This window comes from Rattus norvegicus, chromosome 1 (genome assembly GCF_036323735.1).
Source record: "Rattus norvegicus strain BN/NHsdMcwi chromosome 1, GRCr8, whole genome shotgun sequence".
Classification (NCBI taxonomy): Eukaryota; Metazoa; Chordata; class Mammalia; order Rodentia; family Muridae; genus Rattus; species Rattus norvegicus.
Window position 1 is genome coordinate 116359930 of NC_086019.1, and position 24250 is coordinate 116384179.

Consider the following 24250-nt stretch of genomic DNA (forward strand, 5'->3'; position numbering starts at 1 on the left):
TTTTAATTAGCTTGGATAAGGGTTGGTCTATCTTGTTGATTTTATTAAAGAACTAATTTTATGTTTCATTGATTCCTTGTATTGTCCTTTTTGTTTCTATTTTATTGATTTCAGTCCTCAGTTTGATAATTTCTTGCAGTCTACCCCTCTTGGGTGCGATTACTTCTTTTTGTTCTAGATCTTTCAGGTGTCCTGTTAAGTTGATAGTATGAGATCTCTCTAGTTTTAGGCACTTCGTGCTATAACTGTTCTCCTTCTACCATACAGATTTCAACCGTAATAACAAAAACCTTTACCAGCTAAGTTATCTTGACAGCCCAGGTATGAAGGTTTTTAAAGGATTAGCCCTATAAATTCATAACCTAAATAATGACCACCATGCAGGCTCATGAGGCAAAGTAGGATGCATGCTACAAGCCCCTCATAAAACCTAATGAGTGGACTGTGGTGTAAGCTGTTTTCTGTTGCTGTGATAAAAACACATAAATTACCAAAGATTTTATAAGGTGCAGAGAAAAAGACATATTCTTTTGTGTTTTGGTGAAGTTTGCCATTTTAGTTCCTGTCTGCATTCCTAAAATTTTCATTTCCAGAGAACAGATTTCAGCGAGTTATCCTCTGACCTTATACACATACTGTGGCATATGCAATGCACTACCAAGTGAATTTAAATATTTCTAAGCATTGAAAAAATATGATTATACTGAATATGTATACCTACATTTCTTGTTATTATTCTGTAAGCAATGCAGAATGACAGCTATTTACTTAGCACTTAATTATAGTTATGGTATCATATATTATAGGAAGAGCTGTAACTAATATAAAGATTATTGAAAGTATGCGTAAGGATAAGAGTGTGCAGTACAGAAGATACCTTGCCATTTTATAAGACGCACTTGAGCACTTGTGGGTTCAGGTTTAGAACAATGCCCTGGCCCTAGTCATTCTCACACGCCAGCATGTATTCTTTGTGACATTTTTTTTTTACAATTGTTTTCACATCTTCTCCCAACTTTCAGGTCATTATTTTTGTTTTCTTTTCTTTGGGAAGGTGAATAGCTTTCCTAATTTCCCTGGTCACCTTGATGGGTGTCCCCTCCCATACACGGCTGTGTCAGGAGCCACAGACATATCTAGGTTTCCGCAGCTGTCAATGTCACCTCGCTAATCTCAGGAAGCAGCAAGCTTTCTGCAACAAAGAAATAATGAGAGTCTTTTTTCTCTTATAGACAAATTTCACAGGAAGACAAAAATTGGGAGACCAATATCCAAGAGCTACAAAGAAAGGTATCTTGTCTTCTTTTCTCAAGGACTTCTGAATCATGGCTTATAGAAAGGGTGATTAATTTTCCTTTTAGGTTTTATTATCATTTCTAGTTGTTTCAGGCTAATTATAGAACATTGTGAGGCATGGTGTGGTATCTGGATACAAATATACACAGGGCTCTGGTCAAACCAGCCCATTAGCATTGTTTGCTATTTCTGTGTTTTGGTCCCTTCAAAATTCCCTTTTCTTTCTAGTATCTAAGACTGAGTTAATGATTGAAAAACATTGCTCTTTTTATTCCTGTAGCTTTAGACGAGATATAATTTATTTATATGTTAATGAGGAAAACCATTTTATAAGATAGTAGAATTATTTTTCAGGAAATAAAAACATATACAAATATACATACACTTACACATACACATCCAAAAGATGCATTCCAGGTGTGCTGGAAAGGCATTGTCTCAGTTAGGTTTTTACTGCAGTGAACAGACACCATGACCAATGCAACTCCTTTTTTTAAATTTTTTTTTATTTATTTTTTTTATTAACTTGAGTATTTCTTATATACATTTTGAGTGTTATTCCCTTTCCCGGCATCCGGGCAAATATCCCCCTCCCCTCTCCCCTTTCTTATCCTTGTTCCCCTCCCACCCCTCCCCCCATTGCCGCCCTCCCACCTCCAGTCTAGTTCACTGGGGGTTCAGTCTTAGCAGGACCCAGGGCTTCCCCTTCCACTGGTGCTCTTACTAGGATATTCATTGCTACCTATGAGGTCAGAGTCCAGGGTCAGTCCATGTATAGTCTTTAGGTAGTGGCTTAGTTGCTGGAAGCTCTGGTTGCTTGGCATTGTTGTTCATAAGGGGTCTCGAGCCCCTTCAAGCTCTTCCAGTTCTTTCTCTGATTCCTTCAACAGGGGTCCTATTCTCAGTTCAGTGGTTTGCTGCTGGCATTCGCCTCTGTGTTTGCTGTATTCTGGCTGTGTCTCTCAGGAGCGATCTACATCCGGCTCCTGTCGGTCTGCACTTCTTTGCTTCATCCATCTTGTCTAATGGATGGCTGTATATGTATGGGCCACATGTGGGGCAGGCTCTGAATGGGTGTTCCTTCTGTGTCTGTTTTAATCTTTGCCTCTCTATTCCCTGCCAAGGGTGTTCTTGTTCCCCTTTTAAAGAAGGAGTGAAGCATTCATATTTTGATCATCTGTCTTGAGTTTCATTTGTTCTAGGCATCTAGGGTAATTCAAGCATTTGGGCTAATAGCCACTTATCAATGAGTGCATACCATGTGTGTTTTTCTGTGATTGGGTTAGCTCACTCAGGATGATATTTTCCAGTTCCAACCATTTGCCTACGAATTTCATAAAGTCATTGTTTTTGATAGCTGAGTAATATTCCATTGTGTAGATGTACCACATTTTCTGTATCCATTCCTCTGTTGAAGGGCCTCTGGGTTCTTTCCAGCTTCTGGCTATTATAAATAAGGCTGTGAGGAACATAGTGGAGCACGTGTCTTTTTTATATGTTGGGGCATCTTTTGGGTATATGCCCAAGAGAGGTATAGCTGGATCCTCAGGCAGTTCAATGTCCAATTTTCTGAGGAACCTCCAGACTGATTTCCAGAATGGTTGTACCAGTCTGCATTCCCACCAACAATGGAGGAGTGTTCCTCTTTCTCCACATCCTCTCCAGCATCTGCTGTCACCTGAGTTTTTGATCTTAGCCATTCTCACTGGTGTGAGGTGAAATCTCAGGTTTGTTTTGATTTGCATTTCCCTTATGACTAAAGATGTTGAACATTTCTTTAGGTGTTTCTCAGCCATTCGGCATTCCTCAGCTGTGAATTCTTTGTTTAGCTCTGAACCCCATTTTTAATAGGGTTATTTGTCTCCCTGCGGTCTAACTTCTTGAGTTCTTTGTATATTTTGGATATAAGGCCTCTATCTGTTGTAGGATTGGTAAAGATCTTTTCCCAATCTGTTGGTTGCCGTTTTGTCCTAACCACAGTGTCCTTTGCCTTACAGAAGCTTTGCAGTTTTATGAGATCCCATTTGTCGATTCTTGATCTTAGAGCATAAGCCATTGGTGTTTTGTTCAGGAAATTTTTTCCAGTGCCCATGTGTTCCAGATGCTTCCCTAGTTTTTCTTCTATTAGTTTGAGTGTATCTGGTTTGATGTGGAGGTCCTTGATCCACTTGGACTTAAGCTTTGTACAGGGTGATAAGCATGGATCGATCTGCATTCTTCTACATGTTGACCTCCAGTTGAACCAGCACCATTTGCTGAAAATGCTATCTTTTTTCTATTGGATGGTTTTGGCTCCTTTGTCAAAAATCAAGTGACCATAGATGTGTGGGTTCATTTCTAGGTCTTCAATTCTATTCCATTGGTCTATCTGTCTGTCTCTGTACCAATACCATGCAGTTTTTATCACTATTGCTCTGTAATACTGCTTGAGTTCAGGGATAGTGATTCCTCCTGAAGTCGTTTTATTGTTGAGGATAGTTTTACCTATCCTGGGATTTTTGTTATTCCAGATGAATTTGCAAATTATTCTGTCTAACTCTTTGAAGAACTGGATTGGTATTTTGATGGGGATTGCATTGAATCTGTAGATCGCTTTTGGTAAAATGGCCATTTTTACTATATTAATCCTGCCAATCCATGAGCATGGGAGATCTTTCCAACTTCTGAGGTCTTCTTCAATTTCTTTCTTCAGAGTCTTGAAGTTCTTATTGTACAGATCTTTTACTTGCTTGGTTAAAGTCACACCGAGGTACTTGATATTATTTGGTTCTATTATGAAGGGTGTCGTTTCCCTAATTTCTTTCTCGACTTGTTTCTCTTTTGTGTAGAGGAAGGCTACTGATTTATTTGAGTTAATTTTATACCCAGCCACTTTGCTGAAGTTGTTTATCAGCTTTAGTAGTTCTCTGGTGGAACTTTTGGGATCACTTAAATATACTATCATATCATCTGCAAATCGTGATATTTTGACTTCTTCTTTTCCAATCTCTATCCCCTTGACCCTCCTTTTGTTGTCTGATTGCTCTGGCTAGAACTTCAAGAACTATATTGAATAAGTAGGGAGAGAGTGGGCAGCCTTGTCTAGTCCCTGATTTTAGTGGGATTGCTTCAAGTTTCTCTCCATTTAGTTTAATGTTAGCAACTGGTTTGCTGTATATGGCTTTTACTATGTTTAGGTATGGGCCTTGAATTCCTATTCTTTCCAGGACTTTTATCATGAAGGGGTGTTGAATTTTGTCAAATGCTTTCTCAGCATCTAATGAAATGATCATGTGGTTCTGTTCTTTCAGTTTGTTTATATAATGGATCATGTTGATGGTTTTCCGTATATTAAACCATCCCTGCATGCCTGGGATGAAGCCTACTTGATCATGTTGGATGATTGTTTTGATGTGCTCTTGGATTCGGTTTGCCAGAATTTTATTGAGTATTTTTGCGTCGATATTCATAAGGGAAATTGGTCTGAAGTTCTCTTTCTTTGTTGGGTCTTTGTGTGGTTTAGGTATAAGAGTAATTGTGGCTTCATAGAAGGAATTCGGTAGTGCTCCATCTGTTTCAATTTTGTGGAATTGTTTGGATAATATTGGTATGAGGTCTTCTATGAAGGTCTGATAGAATTCTGCACTAAACCCGTCTGGACCTGGGCTCTTTTTGGTTGGGAGACCTTTAATGACTGCTTCTATTTCCTTAGGAGTTATGGGGTTGTTTAACTGGTTTATCTGTTCCTGATTTAATTTCGATACCTGGTATCTGTCTAGGAAATTGTCCATTTCCTGCAGATTTTCAAGTTTTATTGAATATAGTCTTTTATAGTAAGATCTGATGATTTTTTGAATTTCCTCTGAATCTGTAGTTATGTCTCCCTTTTCATTTCTGATTTTGTTAATTTGGACACACTCTCTGTGTCCTCTCGTTAGTCTGGCTAAGGGTTTATCTATCTTGTTGATTTTCTCAAAGAACCAACTATTGGTTCTGTTGATTCTTTCCATGGTCCTTTTTGTTTCTACTTGGTTGATTTCTGCTCTGAGTTTGATTATTTCCTGCCTTCTACCCCTCCTGGGTGTATTTACTTCTTTTTGTTCTAGAGCTTTTAGGTGTGCTGTCAAGCTGCTGACATATGCTCTTTCCTGTTTCTTTCTGCAGGCACTCAGTGCTATGAGTTTTCCTCTTAGCACAGCTTTCATTGTGTCCCATAAGTTTGGGTATGTTGTACCTTCATTTTCATTAAATTCTAAAAAGTCTTTAATTTCTTTCTTTATTTCTTCCTTGACCAGGTTATCATTGAGTAGAGCACTGTTCAATTTCCAGGTATATGTGGGCATTCTTCCTTGATTGTTATTGAAGACCAGTTTTAGGCCGTGGTGGTCTGATAGCACGCATGGGATTATTTCTATCTTTCTGTACCTGTTGAGGCCCATTTTTTGACCAATTATATGGTCAATTTTGGAGAAAGTACCATGAGGAGCTGAGAAGAAGGTATATCCTTTTGCTTTAGGATAGAATGTTCCGTGCACCAGGGTTCCAGATGGCGTTTGGTGTTTTTCTCTGGCGTCCGAGATGTGTGTGCAGAGTGCAGTCTCTTCTGGTTTCCCAGGCGTGTCTGCCTCTCTTAAGGTTTAGCTCTCCCTCCCACGGGATTTGGGTGCGGAGAACTGTTTATCCGGTAGATCCCTTCAGGTTCTGGTGGTGTCTCAGATGCAGCAGTCCTGCTTCTCTTTCGTCCTCCTCTACGGGAACCCAGAGGCCTTATACAGTTTCCCCTTGGGCCAGGGATGAGGGCAGGGGTGGGCAGTGTTGGTGGTCTCTTCCACTCTGCAGCCTCAGGAGTGCCCACCTGACCAGGCGGTGAGGTCTCTCTCCCACGGGGTCTGGGAGCAGTGAGCTGCTGCGGGCCGGGATCCGCGGGTTTGGGACTCCTGGTAAACACAGGACGTGCCCGGTCCTAGAGGAATTCTACCTCTGTGTGTCCCGAGTTCACCAGGTAGGTCTCTTGTGGCAGAAAAGATGGTCTTACCTGTGGTCCCGAGGCTCAAGTTCGCTCGTGGGGTGCTGCCTACGAGCTCTCTGGCGGCCGACCAATGCAACTCTTATAAGGATAGCATTTAATTTGTGCTGGCTTGCAGGTTCAGAGGTTCAGTCCATTATCATCAAGGCAGGAACATGGCGGCATTCAGGCAGGTAAGGTGCAGGAAGTGCTGAGAGTTCTACATCTTCATTTGAAGGCTGCAATCAGAATACTGGTTTCCAGGCAGCTAGGATGAGGGTCTTAAAGCCCACCCCCGCAGTGACACACCTATTCCAACAAGGCCCTCTAATAGTGCCACTCCCTAGGCTGAGCATATACAAAGCATCACAGGTATGGTGGCTACCCTTTGAGCCTGCTTCTGCTCATGAGTTCTCCTGACCCAGAGAGTAGACAGAGCATGAGTTCTCTAGGTGTAATGTAGGAAATGAAGTTTTAGGGACAGATGTGAGCTTGAGCTGGGTGTTTTCTGTCATTATGAGTTTGACTTCTGGGAGGAGCTTTGCTTCTATTTTCTGTTCATTTTCTTGCTGTAATGAACTGCCTGTGGGGCACAACACCTCTGAGGGACTCAGAGGAAACAGAATCCTCATTGCCTTGTGATTTTGAGAGTAATGAACATTCTGCAGGGATGTAGCATTCTTTGTGCTTCTTATAAAGCAACACATTTAATTGGGGCTGGCTTTATAGTTTCAGAGGTTTATCCATTATTGTCATGGCAGGAAGCATGGCACCATGCAGGTGGGCATGGTGCTAGAGAAGGAGCTGAGAGTTCTACATCTTGATTCACAAGCTGCAAAAGTGAATGTCACACTAGGCATAGCTTGAGCATAGGAGACCTTAAAGACCACTTCAACAGTAACACGCTTCCTCCAATAAAGCCATACTTCTCCAACAAGGCCACATCTACTAATACTGCCACTCCCTATGGGCCAACCATTCAAACACATGAGTCTATGGGGGCCATTCCTATTTAGACTGCTTCAAATTGTTTGTATGTATGTATGTATGTATGTATGTATGTATGTATGTATGTATATATTTTATTGGTTATTTTACTTATTTACATTTTGACTGTTATCCCTGCTTCCCAGTTTCCCTTCCACAAACCCCCTATCCCTTCCCCACCCCTACTTCTATGAGGGTGCTCCCCCACCCACCCACCCACTCCTGCCTCACTGCCCTAGCATTCTCCTATGCTGGGGTATCAGTCCTTCACAGGACCAAGGGCCTCCCCTCTCATTGATGCCAGACAAGGCCATCCTCTGCTACATATGCAGCTGGAGCCATGGGTCCCCCCATGTGTACTCTTTGTTTGGTGGTTTAGTCTCTGGGAGCTCTTGGGGTCTGGTTGTTTGATACTGTTGTTCTTCTTATGGGGTTGCAAAACCCTTCAGCTCCTTTAGTTCTTCTCCTAATTCCTCCATTGGGGTTCTAATGCTCAGTCTGATGGTTGACTGCAAGCATCTCCATCTGTATTGTTCAGGCTCTGGCAAAGCCTCTCTGGAGACGGCTTTATCAGGCTCTGGTCAGTAAGCACTTCTTGACATCAGCAATAGTGTCTGGGTTTGGTGGCTGCATATGGGATGGATCCCTAGGTGGGTCAGTCTCTGGATGGCCTTTCCTTCATTCTCTGCTCCACTCTTTGTCCTTGTATTTCCTTTAGACAGGTTAATATTTTTAAGATGGGTGGCATGCCTGACCTCTGGATATGGCCTCCGCAGGTTCTCTCTCCCCTTTGTTGTATATTTCAGTTAATCTCATCCCAGTTGGGTCCTAGGAGCCTCTTGCTTTCCTGGCATCTGGGACTTTCTGGTGGCTATCCATAGTCCCCCATCCCCACTGCTAAACACCTTTGTTCAATTTCCTGAGCCTCTGTACATCTCGTCTGTCTCCTCCTGCACCTGTTCCTGACCCCCTTTTATGCCCCTCCCCCTCCAAAGTCCCTCCCTCCCTCTACCTCCCATGATTATTTTGTTCACTCTCCATGTATTTGAAGAATGCCTTAAGCATGTTAAAGATTTGTGAACTGGTACTGTCATGCTTGATAACCACGTCTTGTAATGACTCCTAGATACAGCATCATGATGAGTGCTGCTTACAGGGAGGGCAGTGGAACTCAAATGCAGGGCACACAGGCAACTCAGGAAATGTGCGTGTCTTGAGGACCATGTCTCTGAATCTTATTTATTGTTTCCACAAAGTTTTTGCTAATATTGCATTGTGAGACAGTGGATACTCTCCTGCTAGGATAGTGAAAATTTATTGAGTTTTCACAAAAATTTTTAGTGGTATTTAACTTATTATCTTCTTTCAGGTTTAAAACGTTCTATTTTCTAAAAAGTATTTAAGTATTTACATCTCAAATGCTGAATCCCCCCATCCTCCTAAGAGGATTCCACCACCATCCCCTCTCCCCTTTGCCTCTGAGAGGGTGCCCCCTTCCCCCAGATATCCCTGTATTCTGGTGCATCAAGTCTCTGCAGGAATAAACAAATCCTTTCCCACTAAGGCCAGACAAGGCAGTCCTCTGCTCTATATGTGCCAGAAGCCTCAGATCAGCCTGAGTATGTTCTTTGGTTGGTGGCTCAGTCTCTGGGAGCTCCCAGAGGTCTAGGTTAGTTGAAACTGTTGGTCTTTCTGTGGGGTTTCCATCACCTTTAGGGTGTTCAATCCTTCCCCTAACTTGTCCACAGGGGTCCCTGCCCTCTGTCCTATGTTTGGTAGCCGTTACAGACTATAACCAAAAATGTTCTATTTCTTAAAGAAAACACTTCTAGTGATTCAAGTCATATAGTACTGTGGACACACTTCAGGAATCAAGAAGACTGTACCAAGAAAATGAGATGTGTTTTTTCTCTCAAAGCATAGGATATCAGACAGGAGTCTGCTTGTCAAGTGCCTGACGGTGCTGGGATTTGTCATCTCCATGTTTTTTCTCAACTCCTTTGTCCCTGGCATTCACCTTGATCTTGGTAAGTCCAATATTTTGTTAACTTTTGTTGCTAGGTTTTACATTTGATGTTACAGTATGGATGAAGTTTCTAAGCCTATTCCCAGATGATAACTGTACCAAAGACTGCTGTGCAGAGATGGGCAGCCCTCAGCAGAAGGAAGAAAGGAAAGCTTTGTTCGGAGGAAGAGAGAGTATAACTAAGCTGTCCATCTACAGCCCCCTCAGGACCCACTGTTAGAAGGATGTACAATTGGTTCTGTCATGTCTGTCATGTTTGCTAACCATGTTTTAAAATGGTTCTTAGAAGAGCCTGAAAGTCACATTAGCAGAATTAGTTTTGCCTTCAGCGCAGGGTGATATCATAGGCAAAGGAGCAACTGTGAAGGGCCCTGGGAAATGGGGAGAGCTCCACGAAGTTAGGTGTCCTGTCTGGCTACAGATACTTTCTCCATGCGGGAAGCACCATCTCCTACTTTATTCCTTTGGTCCTATCTGACTGTCAGCATGTTCTCTTTAGTGGTTAGCCTCTCCCCTTTTCCAGTTCGGTGTCCAGGTCCCATCTGTGCTCAGGGGAGAAACGTCTCTTTCAGTTTGGAACTCCTTGGACCCCCTCCTCTCCACAAACATCTCATACTTGTCCATAGACTTCATGCTATTTCACGGTGATCTTTAAATAAAACAAAGCAAAATCTACTTGTAAAACTCACCTCCTATGAAAGTATAGACCAATGAGAAATAGAATTTTGATGCTGTGTCCAGTTTACCAGTAACCCAGTTTTGGCTCTGAGCAGATAACTGTTCTTTTTCTACAACAGAGCTGATACTCCTGGAAATCCCTGGATCCCAGGAAAGCAAAATGCAGTGTCAACAGTGATATGGTTCTCAACTGTTCTAGTGGAGGTACAGCTAGAAATTGTTAAAGTGAGATTAGATTGATTCTACCCAGGCAGGTTATAATTTTAACATTATCAACTTTTAATCACCAAGAAGTTCAAGTCACCATTGTTAATTGAACGAATACAGTGAAACTGGTGTACACAAGTGAAGGCCTTCCATTAGGGAGTTCTTTTGTGTGCTCACAAATCAGTTAGTTTTACTTGTGCTTTAAAAGAGTACATAGGTACTTGAAAAGCTAACAATACACATGGCTTATACACAAATTTTGCTAACATTCTCCACTTGCCATTGTGTACAGAACAATAGTTTTACAACTTAAGGACATATCTTTATATATATTAAAGAGCCTTGGTTGCTATTGGGGAAGCCCAGGATTTTTTTCTTGAGATTATTACAACATTTCCCCCTTTGGACAAAGATGCCTGTGTCTCTAGGCCTGTGTTTTACCTGTGACTGAGGGAACTATTTCCTTTCTACTTTCAATGCTAGTGTTGGTCTTTTCCCCTTCAGTGTGTGAACAGATATCTTATCAGAGATCCTAGAATACACATTGCCCTTATCTGCTTCTTTATCTTGAAAGGTTAGGTCGGAGAGGAAAGCATGTCTCATTAGCATTTTAAAACAGAATATTTAAGTGGGAATATCTTCATTATATATAGTACTGGGTTTCAGAAAAATACTTTCTTGAAAATATGTAATATACTTTGAGTGTATTATACTGTATATGCTTGGGGAGACCCATCCCACTACTATCTCCTGATCCTTTACTCCCTTGTCCCCTACAGTGTCTCTTCTACCTTCTTGTCATATATGTTGTACGTACACACACACACACACACACACACACACACACACACACACACACACAGAGTAATCTTATATAGAATCTAAAGACCAAGAATTACAGAAACACATATATGTCTCTCTGAAACTGGCTTGATTCTTTGAATGTAGTGATATCCAGTTGTGTCCATTTTCCTGAAAATGCCATACTTGTGTGTGTGTGTGTGTGTGTGTGTGTGTGTGTTTCACATTTTCTCTTCCCATTTCCCTGTTATTGGATTCCTAGCTGTTTCCATGACTTATCAGAAGTGCACAGAGCCATAATAGGCATTGTTACAGAGTGTCTCTATGATGCATGGACTTGATCTTCCTGGAGCAAATACCTAGGAGTGGCATAGATGGCTTGTGTGCTTGACCTATTTTCAGGGTTTTTTTTTTTTTTTTTTTTTTTTTTTTTTTTTTTGAGAAACTGCCATACTGATCTTCATAATGGCTACCCTAGTCCCTAATTGACAGTGTCTCAAGGCTTTGTTCACATTCTCATCAGCCTTTGTTGTCATGAGTTCTTAATGACCGCCATAATGACAGCGTGAGATGAAATCACATTGCAGTTTTCATTTGCATTTTTTTCTTGTGTTAAGTGAGGGTAAACATTTTTCATGGGTTTACTGACTGTGCTTCATCTGTTGCCAATTCATTATATTAGTCTGGTGACTGACTGGTTTATTCCTATTTAATTTCTGAAGTGTTGTTTATTCTCTGTGTTAGCTATCTGTCAGGTATATAGGGTGCAAAGGTGTTTTCCTATTCTGTAATGTAGGACCAGAAACCCTGAAACTGTTAGAGGGGAAAAATAGGAAGAACATTTCAGGATTAGTACCTGTATTTTTCAAAGGGTTATTTTTGTTATTTTTATGATGTGTTTGTAAGGGTATGTTCATGTGAGTTCAGATGCCCACAGAGTCATGAGATATCAGAGTTGGAGTTACAAGGGGTTGTAAGCCTTCTGATGAGGGTGTTGGGAATCAAATTAAGGTCCTTTGCACAAGCTGTATAAACTCTTAACCATGAACCTACCTTTCTAACCTAAAAATTTTTATTTTTTATTTTTTAATTTAGAAGTTTTTCTCTCACACATTACACCTTGACCACAGTTTCTCCTCCCTCCACTCCTCTGAATTCCTCCCTCCTCAACCTAACCTTTCCTCCCAGATTCACCCCAACTCTGTTTCCTTTAAATAAAAGAGCAGTCCTCCCAGGAATATCCACCTAACATGGCATAACAAGTTACAACAAGCCTAGGCACAAACCCTTATATCAAGGCTGGATGAGACAACCCAGTAGGAGGAAAAGGGATCCCAATACAGGCAAAAGAGTCTGAGAAATTCTCTATTCCCACTGTTAGGAGTCTCATAAGAATACCTAGCTACATAACAATAACGTGTATGCAGAGGACTTAGATCAGGCCCATACGTGTTCTATGACTTATGTCTCTGTGAGCCCCTCTGAGCTCTGTTTAGTGTTTTTGTGGTGTCCTCAACTCCTGGCTCCTACAGTCCTTTCCTCTTTTCTTCTGGGTTCCCAGAGCTCTGCTTAATGTTTAGCCGTGGGTCTCTGCATTTGCATCCATCAGTTGCTGGATGAAGCCTATCTGATGACAATTGGGCTAGGCTCCAGTCTATGAGCATAGCAGAATATCATTAGCAATCATTTCATTGACTTTTTTTGGGCCATGTTTGTTTCTATCCCAAGTTTCTTGGGGTATCCAGACTCTGGTTCTTGGCTATTAAGCTAGTGTCCTTGTGGTAGGATAGGTATGTGTCCAAAAATGCTATAGGTGGTCTTGAGGTAGACTGACTGAATTTTCTGAGGAAACTCTATATAGATTTCCACAGTGGCTATACACGTTTCTACTTCTACCAGCAATGTATTTTGATCTTAGCCATTCTGAGAGGTGTAAGATGGGGATCTCAAAGTGATTTTGATTTGCAATTCCTTGAGCACTAAGAATGTTGAGCATACCTTTAAGTGTGCCTCAGCCATTTGCTGAGAATTTGGTTTAGATCTGTACCCATTTTTAAATTGGATCATTTGGTGTTTATTTCTAGTTTCTTGAGTTCTTTATATATTTTGGATATTATCCCTCTGTTGGATATAGAGTTGGGAAAATATTAAAAGCAAATAGGCCCACATTACTCATCCCACAAAAACTCAAGTTCATGTGGATCAATGACCTCAACATAAAACCAGACACATTGAACTTAATAAAAGAGAAAGTGGGGAACTGCTTCGAATGCATTTGCACAAGAGACAACTTCCTGAACAGAACACCAATAACACTAAGATCAACAATTAATAAATGGAACCTCGTGAAACTGAAAAGCCTCTGTAAGGCAAAAGACACCACCAATAGGACAAAATGGGAAATATTTTCATCAACTTCTCCCATGCATTTGTAACAGACTATAGTTTTCTTAGACAGTAACTGGCCTGATGTCAACATGAGAAAAATAGATCCGTGACCTTTCCAAGGCTTTAGTTAGTACAGAATAAAATCATTGTTTGATAAAGTCTGCTTTGAATGTGGCCTGCTCATGAACTGAACATATACATATATGATGTAATACAGCACAGGTGACAGCCTATAAAAATGTGCATCATGGAATATGTGGTATCATATATATAATGTGATGTCACATGATACTATGCATTTTGTAAATCAACAGCAACCAAATAATGTAGGATTGGATTAAGTAGCACAAGATCTCAGGTAGCAGAATTTGTTTATATAGAACACAGTAGCTGTCTTGTAAAATGTGACATCATATGACACAAAGTAATGTCATCCAACTCTCTGAGCTTTAGTTAGGACTTTGATTGCTGTGATAAAATGTCACAACCAAAAGCAACGTGAGGGAAGAAAGGGCTTATTTCATCTTACAGCCTGTAGCCCCTCATTCAGCAAAGTCAAGAATGGACCTGAATAATGAAGGAACTTGGAGGCAGGGACTGATGTAAAGGTTAGGGAGGAACGCTGCTTTGTGCCTCATGGCTTAGTCAGCCTGCTTTATTACAATATTCATGACTATCTACTCAAAGATGGCACTACCCAGTGGGGGATGGGCCCACTCACATCAATCATCAATCAAGAAAATGCTCTGTAAGCATTTTCTCAATTGTTCCTCTTTCAAAATGTCTCTAACTTGTCTCAAGTTGACATAAAAACTAGACAGCACACTATGTATTGTGCAAACCAAAAGTCAATATAAAATAGCATTCTAGAGCTCTCTGCTCCCAAACCCTGTGGGAGAGAGACCTCAATGCCTGGTCAGGTGGGCACTCCTGAGGCTGCAGAGCGGAAGAGACCACCAACACTGCTCACCCCTGCACACATCCCTGGCCCAAGAGGAAACTGTATAAGGCCTCTGGGTTCCCGTAGAGGAGGACCCAAGAGCAGCAGGACCGCTGCATCTGAGACACCGCCAGAACCTTAAGGGATCTACCGGATAAACAGTTCTCCGCACCCAAATTCCGTGGGAGGGAGAGCTAAACCTTCAGAGAGGCAGACACGCCTGGGAAACCAGAAGAGACTGCACTCTGCACACATCTCTGACGCCAGAGGAAAACACCAAACTCCATCTGGAACCCTGGTGCATGGAAGCTCGCGGAAAGGGCGGCGCAGATCTTCCTGGTTGCTGCCGCCGCGGAGAGCTCATAAGCAACACCCCACGAGCAAACTTGAGCCTCGGGACCACAGGTAAGACCAACTTTTCTGCTGCAAGTGACCTGCCTGGTGAACTCAAGACACAGACCCACAGGAACAGCTGAAGACCTGTAGAGAGGAAAAACTACACACCCGAAAGCAGAACACTCTGTCCCCATAACTGGCTGAAAGAAAACAGGAAAACAGGTCTACAGCACTCCTGACACACAGGCTTATAGGACAGTCTAGCCACTGTCAGAAATAGCAGAACAAAGTAACACTAGAGATAATCTGATGGCAAGAGGCAAGCACAAGAACCCAAGCAATAGAAACCAAGAGTACATGGCCTCATCGGAGCCCAATTCTCCCACCAAAACAAACACGGAATATCCAAACACACCAGAAAAGCAAGATCTAGTTTCAAAATCATATTTGATCATGATGCTGGAGGACTTCAAGAAAGACGTGAAGAACTCCCTTAGAGAACAAGTAGAAGCCTACAGAGAGGAATTGCAAAAATCCCTGAAAGAATTCCAGGAAAACATAAATAAACAAGTAGAAGCCCATAGAGAGGAGTCACAAAAATCCCTGAAAGAATTCCAGGAAAACATAATCAAACAGTTGAAGGAATTAAAAATGGAAATAGAAGCAATCAAGAAAGAACACATGGAAACAACCCTGGATATAGAAAACCAAAAGAAGAGACAAGGAGCTGTAGATACGAGCTTCGCCAACAGAATACAAGAGATGGAAGAGAGAATCTCAGGAGCAGAAGATTCCATAGAAATCATTGACTCAACTGTCAAAGATAATGTAAAGCAGAAAAAGCTACTGGTCCAAAACATACAGGAAATCCAGGAGTCAATGAGAAGATCAAACCTAAGGATAATAGGTATAGAAGAGAGTGAAGACTCCCAGCTCAAAGGACCAGTTAATATCTTCAACAAAATCATAGAAGAAAACTTCCCTAACCTAAAAGAAGAGATACCCATAGGCATACAAGAAGCCTACAGAAATCCAAATAGATTGGACCAGAAAAGAAACCCCTCCCGTCACATAATAGTCAAAACACCAAACGCATAAAATAAAGAAAGAATATTAAAAGCAGTAAGGGAAAAAGGTCAAGTAACATATAAAGGCAGACCTATCAGAATCACACCAGACTTCTCGCCAGAAACTATGAAAGCCAGAAGATCCTGGACAGAAGTCATACAGACCCTAAGAGAACACAAATGCCAGCCCAGGTTACTGTATCCTGCAAAACTCTCAATTAACATAGTTGGAGAAACCAAGATATTCCATGACAAAACCAAATTTATACAATATCTTTCTACAAATCCAGCACTACAAAGGATAATAAATGGTAAAACCCAACATAAGGAGGCAAGCTATACCCTAGAAGAAGCAAGAAACTAATCGTCTTGGCAACAAAACAAAGAGAATGAAAGCACACAAACATAACCTCACATCCAAATATGAATATAACAGGAAGCAATAATCACTATTCCTTAATATCTCTCAACATCAATGGCCTCAACTCCCCAATAAAAAGACATAGATTAACAAACTGGATACGCAACGAGGACCCTGCATTCTGCTGCCTACAGGAAACACACCTCAGAGACAAACATAGACATTACCTCAGAGTGAAAGGCTGGAAAACAAATTTCCAAGCAAATGGTCGGAAGAAGCAAGCTGGAGTAGCCATTCTAATACCAAATAAAAATCAATTTTCAACTAAAATTCATCAAAAAAGATAAGGAAGGACACTTCATATTCATCAAAGGAAAAATCCACCAAGATGAACTCTCAATCCTAAATATCTATGCCCCAAATACAAGGGCACCTACATATGTAAAAGAAACCTTACTAAAGCTCAAAACACACATTGCACCTCACACAATAATAGTGGGAGATTTCAACACCCCACTCTCATCAATGGACAGATCATGGAAACAGAAATTAAACAGAGATGTAGACAGACTAAGAGAAGTCATGAGCCAAATGGACTTAACGGATATTTATAGAACATTCTATCCTAAAGCAAAAGGATATACCTTCTTCTCAGCTCCTCATGGTACTTTCTCCAAAATTGACCATATAATTGGTCAAAAAATGGGCCTCAACAGGTACAGAAAGATAGAAATAATCCCATGCGTGCTATCGGACCACCACGGCCTAAAACTGGTCTTCAATAACAATCAAGGAAGAATGTCCACATATACTTGGAAATTGAACAATGCTCTACTCAATGATAACCTGGTCAAGGAAGAAATAAAGAAAGAAATTAAAAACTTTTTAGAATTTAATGAAAATGAAGGTACAACATACCCAAACTTATGGGACACAATGAAAGCTGTGCTAAGAGGAAAACTCATAGCACTGAGTGCCTGCAGAAAGAAACAGGAAAGAGCATATGTCAGCAGCTTGACAGCACACCTAAAAGCTCTAGAACAAAAAGAAGCAAATACACCCAGGAGGAGTAGAAGGCAGGAAATAATCAAACTCAGAGCAGAAATCAACCAAGTAGAAACAAAAAGGACCATAGAAAGAATCAACAGAACCAAAAGTTGGTTCTTTGAGAAAATCAACAAGATAGATAAACCCTTAGCCAGACTAACGAGAGGACACAGAGAATGTGTCCAAATTAACAAAATCAGAAATGAAAAGGGAGACATAACAACAGATTCAGAGGAAATTCAAAAAATCATCAGATCTTACTATAAAAACCTATATTCAACAAAACTTGAAAACCTGCAGGAAATGGACAATTTCCTAGACAGATACCAGGTACCGAAGTTAAATCAGGAACAGATAAACCAGTTAAACAACCCCATAACTCCTAAGGAAATAGAAGCAGTCATTAAAGGTCTCCCAACCAAAAAGAGCCCAGGTCCAGACGGGTTTAGTGCAGAATTCTATCAAACCTTCATAGAAGACCTCATACCAATATTATCCAAACTATTCCACAAAATTGAAACAGATGGATCACTACCGAATACCTTCTACGAAGCCACAATTACTCTTATACCTAAACCACACAAAGACACAACAAAGAAAGAGAACTTCAGACCAATTTCCCTTATGAATATCGACGCAAAAATACTCAACAAAATTCTGGCAAACCGAATCCAAGAGCACATCAAAACAATCATCCAACATGATCAAGTAGGCTTCATCCCAGGCATGCAGGGATGGTTTAATATACGGAAAACCATCAACGTGATCCATTATATAAACAAACTGAAAGAACAAAAACCACATGATCATTTCATTAGATGCTGAGAAAGCATTTGACAAAATTCAACACCCCTTCATGATAAAAGTCCTGGAAAGAATAGGAATTCAAGGCCCATACCTAAACATAGTAAAAGCCATATACAGCAAACCAGTTGCTAACATTAAACTAAATGGAGAGAAACTTGAAGCAATCCCACTAAAATCAGGGACTAGACAAGGCTGCCCACTCTCTCCCTACTTATTCAATATAGTTCTTGAAGTTCTAGCCAGAGCAATCAGACAACAAAAGGAGGTCAAGTGGATACAGATCGGAAAAGAAGAAGTCAAAATATCACTATTTGCAGATGATATGATAATATATTTAAGTGATCCCAAAAGTTCCACCAGAGAACTACTAAAGCTGATAAACAACTTCAGCAAAGTGGCTGGGTATAAAATTAACTCAAATAAATCAGTTGCCTTCCTCTATACAAAAGAGAAACAAGCCGAGAAAGAAATTAGGGAAACGACACCCTTCATAATAGAACCAAATAATATAAAGTACCTTGGTGTGACTTTAACAAAGCAAGTAAAAGATCTGTACAATAAGAACTTCAAGACACTGAAGAAGGAAATTGAAGAAGTCCTCAGAAGATGGAAAGATCTCCCATGCTCATGGATTGGCAGGATTAATATAGTAAAAATGGCCATTTTACCAAAAGCAATCTACAGATTTAATGCAATCCCCATCAAAATACCAATCCAGTTCTTCAAAGAGTTAGACAGAACAATTTGCAAATTCATCTGGAATAACAAAAAACCCAGGATAGCTAAAGCTATCCTCAACAATAAAAGGACTTCAGGGGGAATCACTATCCCTGAACTCAAGCAGTATTACAGAGCAATAGTGATAAAAACTGCATGGTATTGGTACAGAGACAGACAGATAGACCAATGGAATAGAATTGAAGACCCAGAAATGAACCCACACACCTATGGTCACCTGATTTTTGACAAAGGAGCCAAAACCATCCAATGGAAAAAAGATAGCATTTTCAGCAAATGGTACTGGTTAAACTGGAGGTCAACATGTAGAAGAATGCAGATCGATCCATGCTTATCACCCTGTACAAAGCTTAAGTCCAAGTGGATCAAGGACCTCCACATCAAACTAGATACACTCAAACTAACAGAAGAAAAACTAGGGAAACATCTAGAACACATGGGCACTGGAAAAAATTTCCTGAACAAAACACCAATGGCTTACACTCTAAGATCAAGAATCGACAAATGGGATCTCATAAAACTGCAAAGCTTCTGTAAGGCAAAGGACACTGTGGTTAGGACAAAACGGCAACCAACAGATTGGGAAAAGATCTTTACCAATCCTACAACAGATAGAGGCCTTATATCCAAAATATACAAAGAACTCAAGAAGTTAGACCGCAGGGAAACAAATAACCCTATTAAAAATGGGGTTCAGAGCTAAACAAAGAATTCACAGCTGAGGAATGCTGAATGGCTGAGAAACACCTAAAGAAATGTTCAACATCTTTAGTCATAAGGGAAATGCAAATCAAAACAACCCTGAGATTTCACCTCACACCAGTGCGATTGGCTAAGATCAAAAACTCAGGGGCCAACAGATGCTGGCGAGGATGTGGAGAAAGAGGAACACTCCTCCATTGTTGGTGGGATTGCATACTGGTACAACCATTCTGGAAATCAGTCTGGAGGTTCCTCAGAGAATTGGACATTGAACTGCCTGAGGATCCAGCTATACCTCTCTTGGGCATATACCCAAAAGATGCCCCAACATATAACAAAGACACATGCTCCACTATGTTCATCGCAGCCTTATTTATAATAGCCAGAAGCTGGAAAGAACCCAGATCCCCTTCAACAGAGGAATGGATACAGAAAATGTGGTACATCTACCCAATGGAATATTACTCAGCTATCAAAAACAATGACTTTATGAAATTCGCAGGCAAATGGTTGGAACTGGAAAATATCATCCTGAGTGAGGTAACCCAATCACAGAAAAACACACATGGTATGCACTCATTGATAAGTGGCTATTAGCCCCAATGCTTGAATTACCCTAGATGCCTAGAACAAATGAAACTCAAGACGGATGATCAAAATGTGAATGCTTCACTCCTTCTTTAAAAGGGGAACAAGAATACCCTTGGCAGGGAATAGAGAGGCAAAGATTAAAACAGACACAGAAGGAACACCCATTCAGAGCCTGCCCCACATGTGGCCCATACATATACAGCCATCCATTAGACAAGATGGATGAAGCAAAGAAGTGCAGACCGACAGGAGCCGGATGTAGATCGCTCCTGAGAGACACAGCCAGAATACAGCAAACACAGAGGCGAATGCCAGCAGCAAACCACTGAACTGAGAATAGGACCCCTGTTGAAGGAATCAGAGAAAGAACTGGAAGAGCTTGAAGGGGCTCGAGACCCCTTATGAACAACAATGCCAAGCAACCAGAGCTTCCAGGGACTAAGCCACTACCTAAAGACTATACATGGACTGACCCTGGACTCTGACCTCATAGATAGCAATGAATATCCTAGTAAGAGCACCAGTGGAAGGGGAAGCCCTGGGTCCTGCTAAGACTGAACCCCAGTGAACTAGACTGTTGGGGGGAGGGTGGGGAGGGGAACACCGACAAGAAAGGGGAGGGGGGAGGGGTATGTTTGCCCGGAAACCGGGAAAGGGATTGACACTCGGAATGTATATAAGAAATACTCAAGTTAATTAAAAAAAACAAAAAAACAAAAAAACAAAAAAACGCCGCTGTGAGCATGGGTATATTCACACCTTTGCACAAAAAAATAGCATTTTATATCATCATGATATTATGTAATGTAATGTCATATAATATAAAGTGATATCATAGCACATTACACATATCACATAACAAAACACGAAAGTATCAAATACAGAGTATCCATTATGTACTATGTCAATGTAATGTGACATAAAACGCATTTTCTCATGTAAGGCAAAATAGTGTTGTGAAATGTGTATCATGAAATGAAATGTGACATCATTTGACACATCCCTTCTTTGAAGAACCGGAACCAGCATCTTTATCATTAAATCATCTCAGAACGAACGGGTTTTTCTCATGAAGTTGTATTTATTTTGATACTCATGGAGATTATGCAACTCCAAAAAAAAAAAAGTCAAAGTGTAATCCTATAAGCCCCTATGCTCTCCTTAGCTCTTTCCCCTTCCCATCAACAACAGATCAGTTTCCTTTTTGGGAATGTCATGTATGTGGAATCGAACGATATGTGACCTTCTGAGATGAGCTTCTCCTGCACTGACATGGCATGGTTGTATCCTTCCATGTTTCAGATTATATCAGAGTTTGCTCCTTTGTTGCTCCGTGGCGTGGAGGAACCAGATTTTTGTGTCATTAATTGGGGGTCAGCCCAACTGTGAATAGAACTGGTCCAAATGGCAACAAACTTAAGGATTTGTGTGAATTTCAACTTTCATTCTTGGCTAATTAACCAGAGGTGAGACTGTTGGTCAGATGTGTATATACCATTCACTGCAAAGGAAATTGCCTGAGTTTCCAAAGAGGCTGTTGGTGTTGTATTCCCACATTATAGCCCCGTAGCCTAGCAGCACCAGGCAGCATGCTCTCCCTTAGGGCTAACCTGATACACATGACATGTGTCCTGGTATCTTTCAGCATCTGCATTGGAACAGTTTATTTGTTTGTCTTGAGGGAGTATTTTTTTTTTTTAGGCATTTTTTTTTTATTAACTTGAGTATTTCTTATATACATTTCGAGTGTTATTCCCTTTCCCGGTTTCCGGGCAAACATCCCCCTCCCCCCTCCCCTTCCTTATGGGTGTTCCCCTCCCAACCCTCCCCCCATTGCCGCCCTCCCCCCATAGACTAGTTCACTGGGGGTTCAGTCTTAGCAGGACCCAGGGCTTCCCCTTCCACTGGTGCTCTTACTAGGATATTCATTGCTACCTATGGGGTCAGAGTCCAGGGTCAGTCCATGTATAGTCTTTAGGTAGTGGCTTAGTCCCTGGAAGCTCTGGTTGCTTGGCATTGTTGTACTTTTTGTCTCGAGCCCCTTCAAGCTCTTCCAGTTCTTTCTCTGATTCCTTCAATAGGGGACCTATTCTCAGTTCAGTGGTTTGCTGCTGGCATTCGCCTCTATATTTGCTGTATTCTGGCTGTGTCTCTCAGGAGCGATCTACATCCGGCTCCTGTCGGTCTGCACTTCTTTGCTTCATCCATCTTGTCTAATTGGGTGGCTGTATATGTATGGGCCACATGTGGGGCAGGCTCTGAATGGGTGTTCCTTCAGTCTCTGTTTTAATCTTTGCCTCTCCCTTCCCTGCCAAGGGTATTCTTTTTCCTCATTTAAAGAAGGAGTGAAGCATTCACATTTTGATCATCCGTCTTGAGTTTCGTTTGTTCTAGGGATCTAGGGTAATTCAAGCATTTGGGCTAATAGCCACTTATCAATGAGTGCATACCATGTATGTCTTTCTGTGATTGGGTTAGCTCACTCAGGATGATATTTTCCAGTTCCAACCATTTGCCTACGAATTTCATAAACTCGTTGTTTTTGATAGCTGAGTAATATTCCATTGTGTAGATGTACCACATTTTCTGTATCCATTCCTCTGTTGAAGGGCATCTGGGTTCTTTCCATTTTCTGGCTATTATAAATAAGGCTGCAATGAACATAGTGGAGCACGTGTCTCTTTTATATGTTGAGGCATCTTTTGGGTATATGCCCAAGAGAGGTATAGCTGGATCCTCAGGCAGTTCAATGTCCAATTTTCTGAGGAACCTCCAGACTGATTTCCAGAATGGTTTTACCAGTCTGCAATCCCACCAACAATGGAGGAGTGTTCCTCTTTCTCCACATCCTCGCCAGCATCTGCTGTCACCTGAGTTTTTGATCTTAGCCAATCGCACTGGTGTGAGGTGAAATTTGAGGGAGTATTTTTAGCTACAACTAAAGCAATCGACTTGATTTGTCTTTGGCAACAGAGAGGAGTGTGGGAATGATTATAGACTGCCAGCAGAGGTCAGGTGAGGACAGGCTTTGAGGGGTGCATCTGATAGAAGCTATTATCTGCCTGGGCAAACCTGCTTGCCCTTCAGTCACCTACATCCCCTGCACCCCACCCCTGTCCCGCAAAGTTTATAAAATTTGCTTTAGCCACACACAGAGGACAAACCGTTTTGAGCTTCAGATTCTCACATGAAGTGCCTGATTGGTGCAGGCAGTGTTAACTTCCCAAACACTGAAGATGCCAGCCAGCAAGACAGGACCGCATGCTACCACATGGCCATGATGGTTGAGGGCATACCTTTTAGAGGAAACAGTTCATTATAGCTGGACAGACATTCTTCAAACCTTCTAACAAATTTATTAATCCCTCTAGTGTCTGGTCAGTATAGTCATCTCATAGTATCCTCAGGAGACTGATTCTATAATTTCCTAGGGTTACAAAAATGTTTGACTGCTTAAGATCCTTAATTAAGATGGTATATGGTTTGCACATAGCCCAAATATATTCCTCTCTAGATGACTTCTGTTCCTACTTCCACTTATTTTTCCGCTTTCTCTTCTTCTTTCTCTTCCTTATGCTGCTGCCACAGTACTTGGGATTGAACTTAGGACCTCACAATTGCAGGCAAGTTTTCTACCACTGAACTATATCCCCAGCTACTCCATTTAAAATTCTTATTTTGAGACAGGTTCTCACCAAGTTACCCAGGTGAGCCTTAAACTCAGTATAGTCCGCATTAAGCTTTGAACATTTCATTCTCCTGGTTCAGCCTCCCAATTATTGCTTCGCTAATATCATTCCTCTCAAAGCACAAAAGTTTTCAATTTGGGGAAGCCCACTTTACCTCTTTTGAATGTTGAGACTTTGGTATCACATGTAGCTGACTATTGCCTCTGCAAAGGTCATGAGGATATATGGCTCTCTGTTTTAGATTTAGACTCTTAGCAATTCAGTTTCAGTCACCAATCTATTGCCTCTGTCTATTGCAAGAAGAGAGATGCTTTCTTAATAAGAAGCACAGTGGTTGTGAGTACAGTCTCTTTGTGATAGAACTTTATTCTTATTTTTTATTTGTTCTTGGATCAGGATCAGTGGTTTCTATGTTTTAGGAATTTGGTCACTTCATTGAGTTAAAAGAATGGAAGTTTTAATTAATTGTTATCTGAGTAAGTTAATCTGCATTTCATGTGGGTTAACAACACTGAACTTTATAGTTATCTGAATAGGTTAATCAACATTTATGGCCATTTATGCGCCAGTTACTCTTCTCATAATTGTGACAGAATATCTGACAG

At 41.0% G+C, this 24250-nt stretch overlaps 1 protein-coding gene across 1 annotated transcript in view; it reads left to right on the forward strand.

Moving 5' to 3' along the window:
- Oca2 (OCA2 melanosomal transmembrane protein) overlaps positions 1–24250 on the forward strand; it is a 329813-nt gene that overhangs the window by 107904 nt on the left and 197659 nt on the right. Inside the window, exons 17-18 of the mRNA NM_001271493.1 lie at positions 1233–1290; positions 9186–9294. Of these exons, the coding sequence (NP_001258422.1) occupies positions 1233–1290; positions 9186–9294 (167 nt within the window). The remainder of the gene's footprint in view (positions 1–1232; positions 1291–9185; positions 9295–24250) is intronic.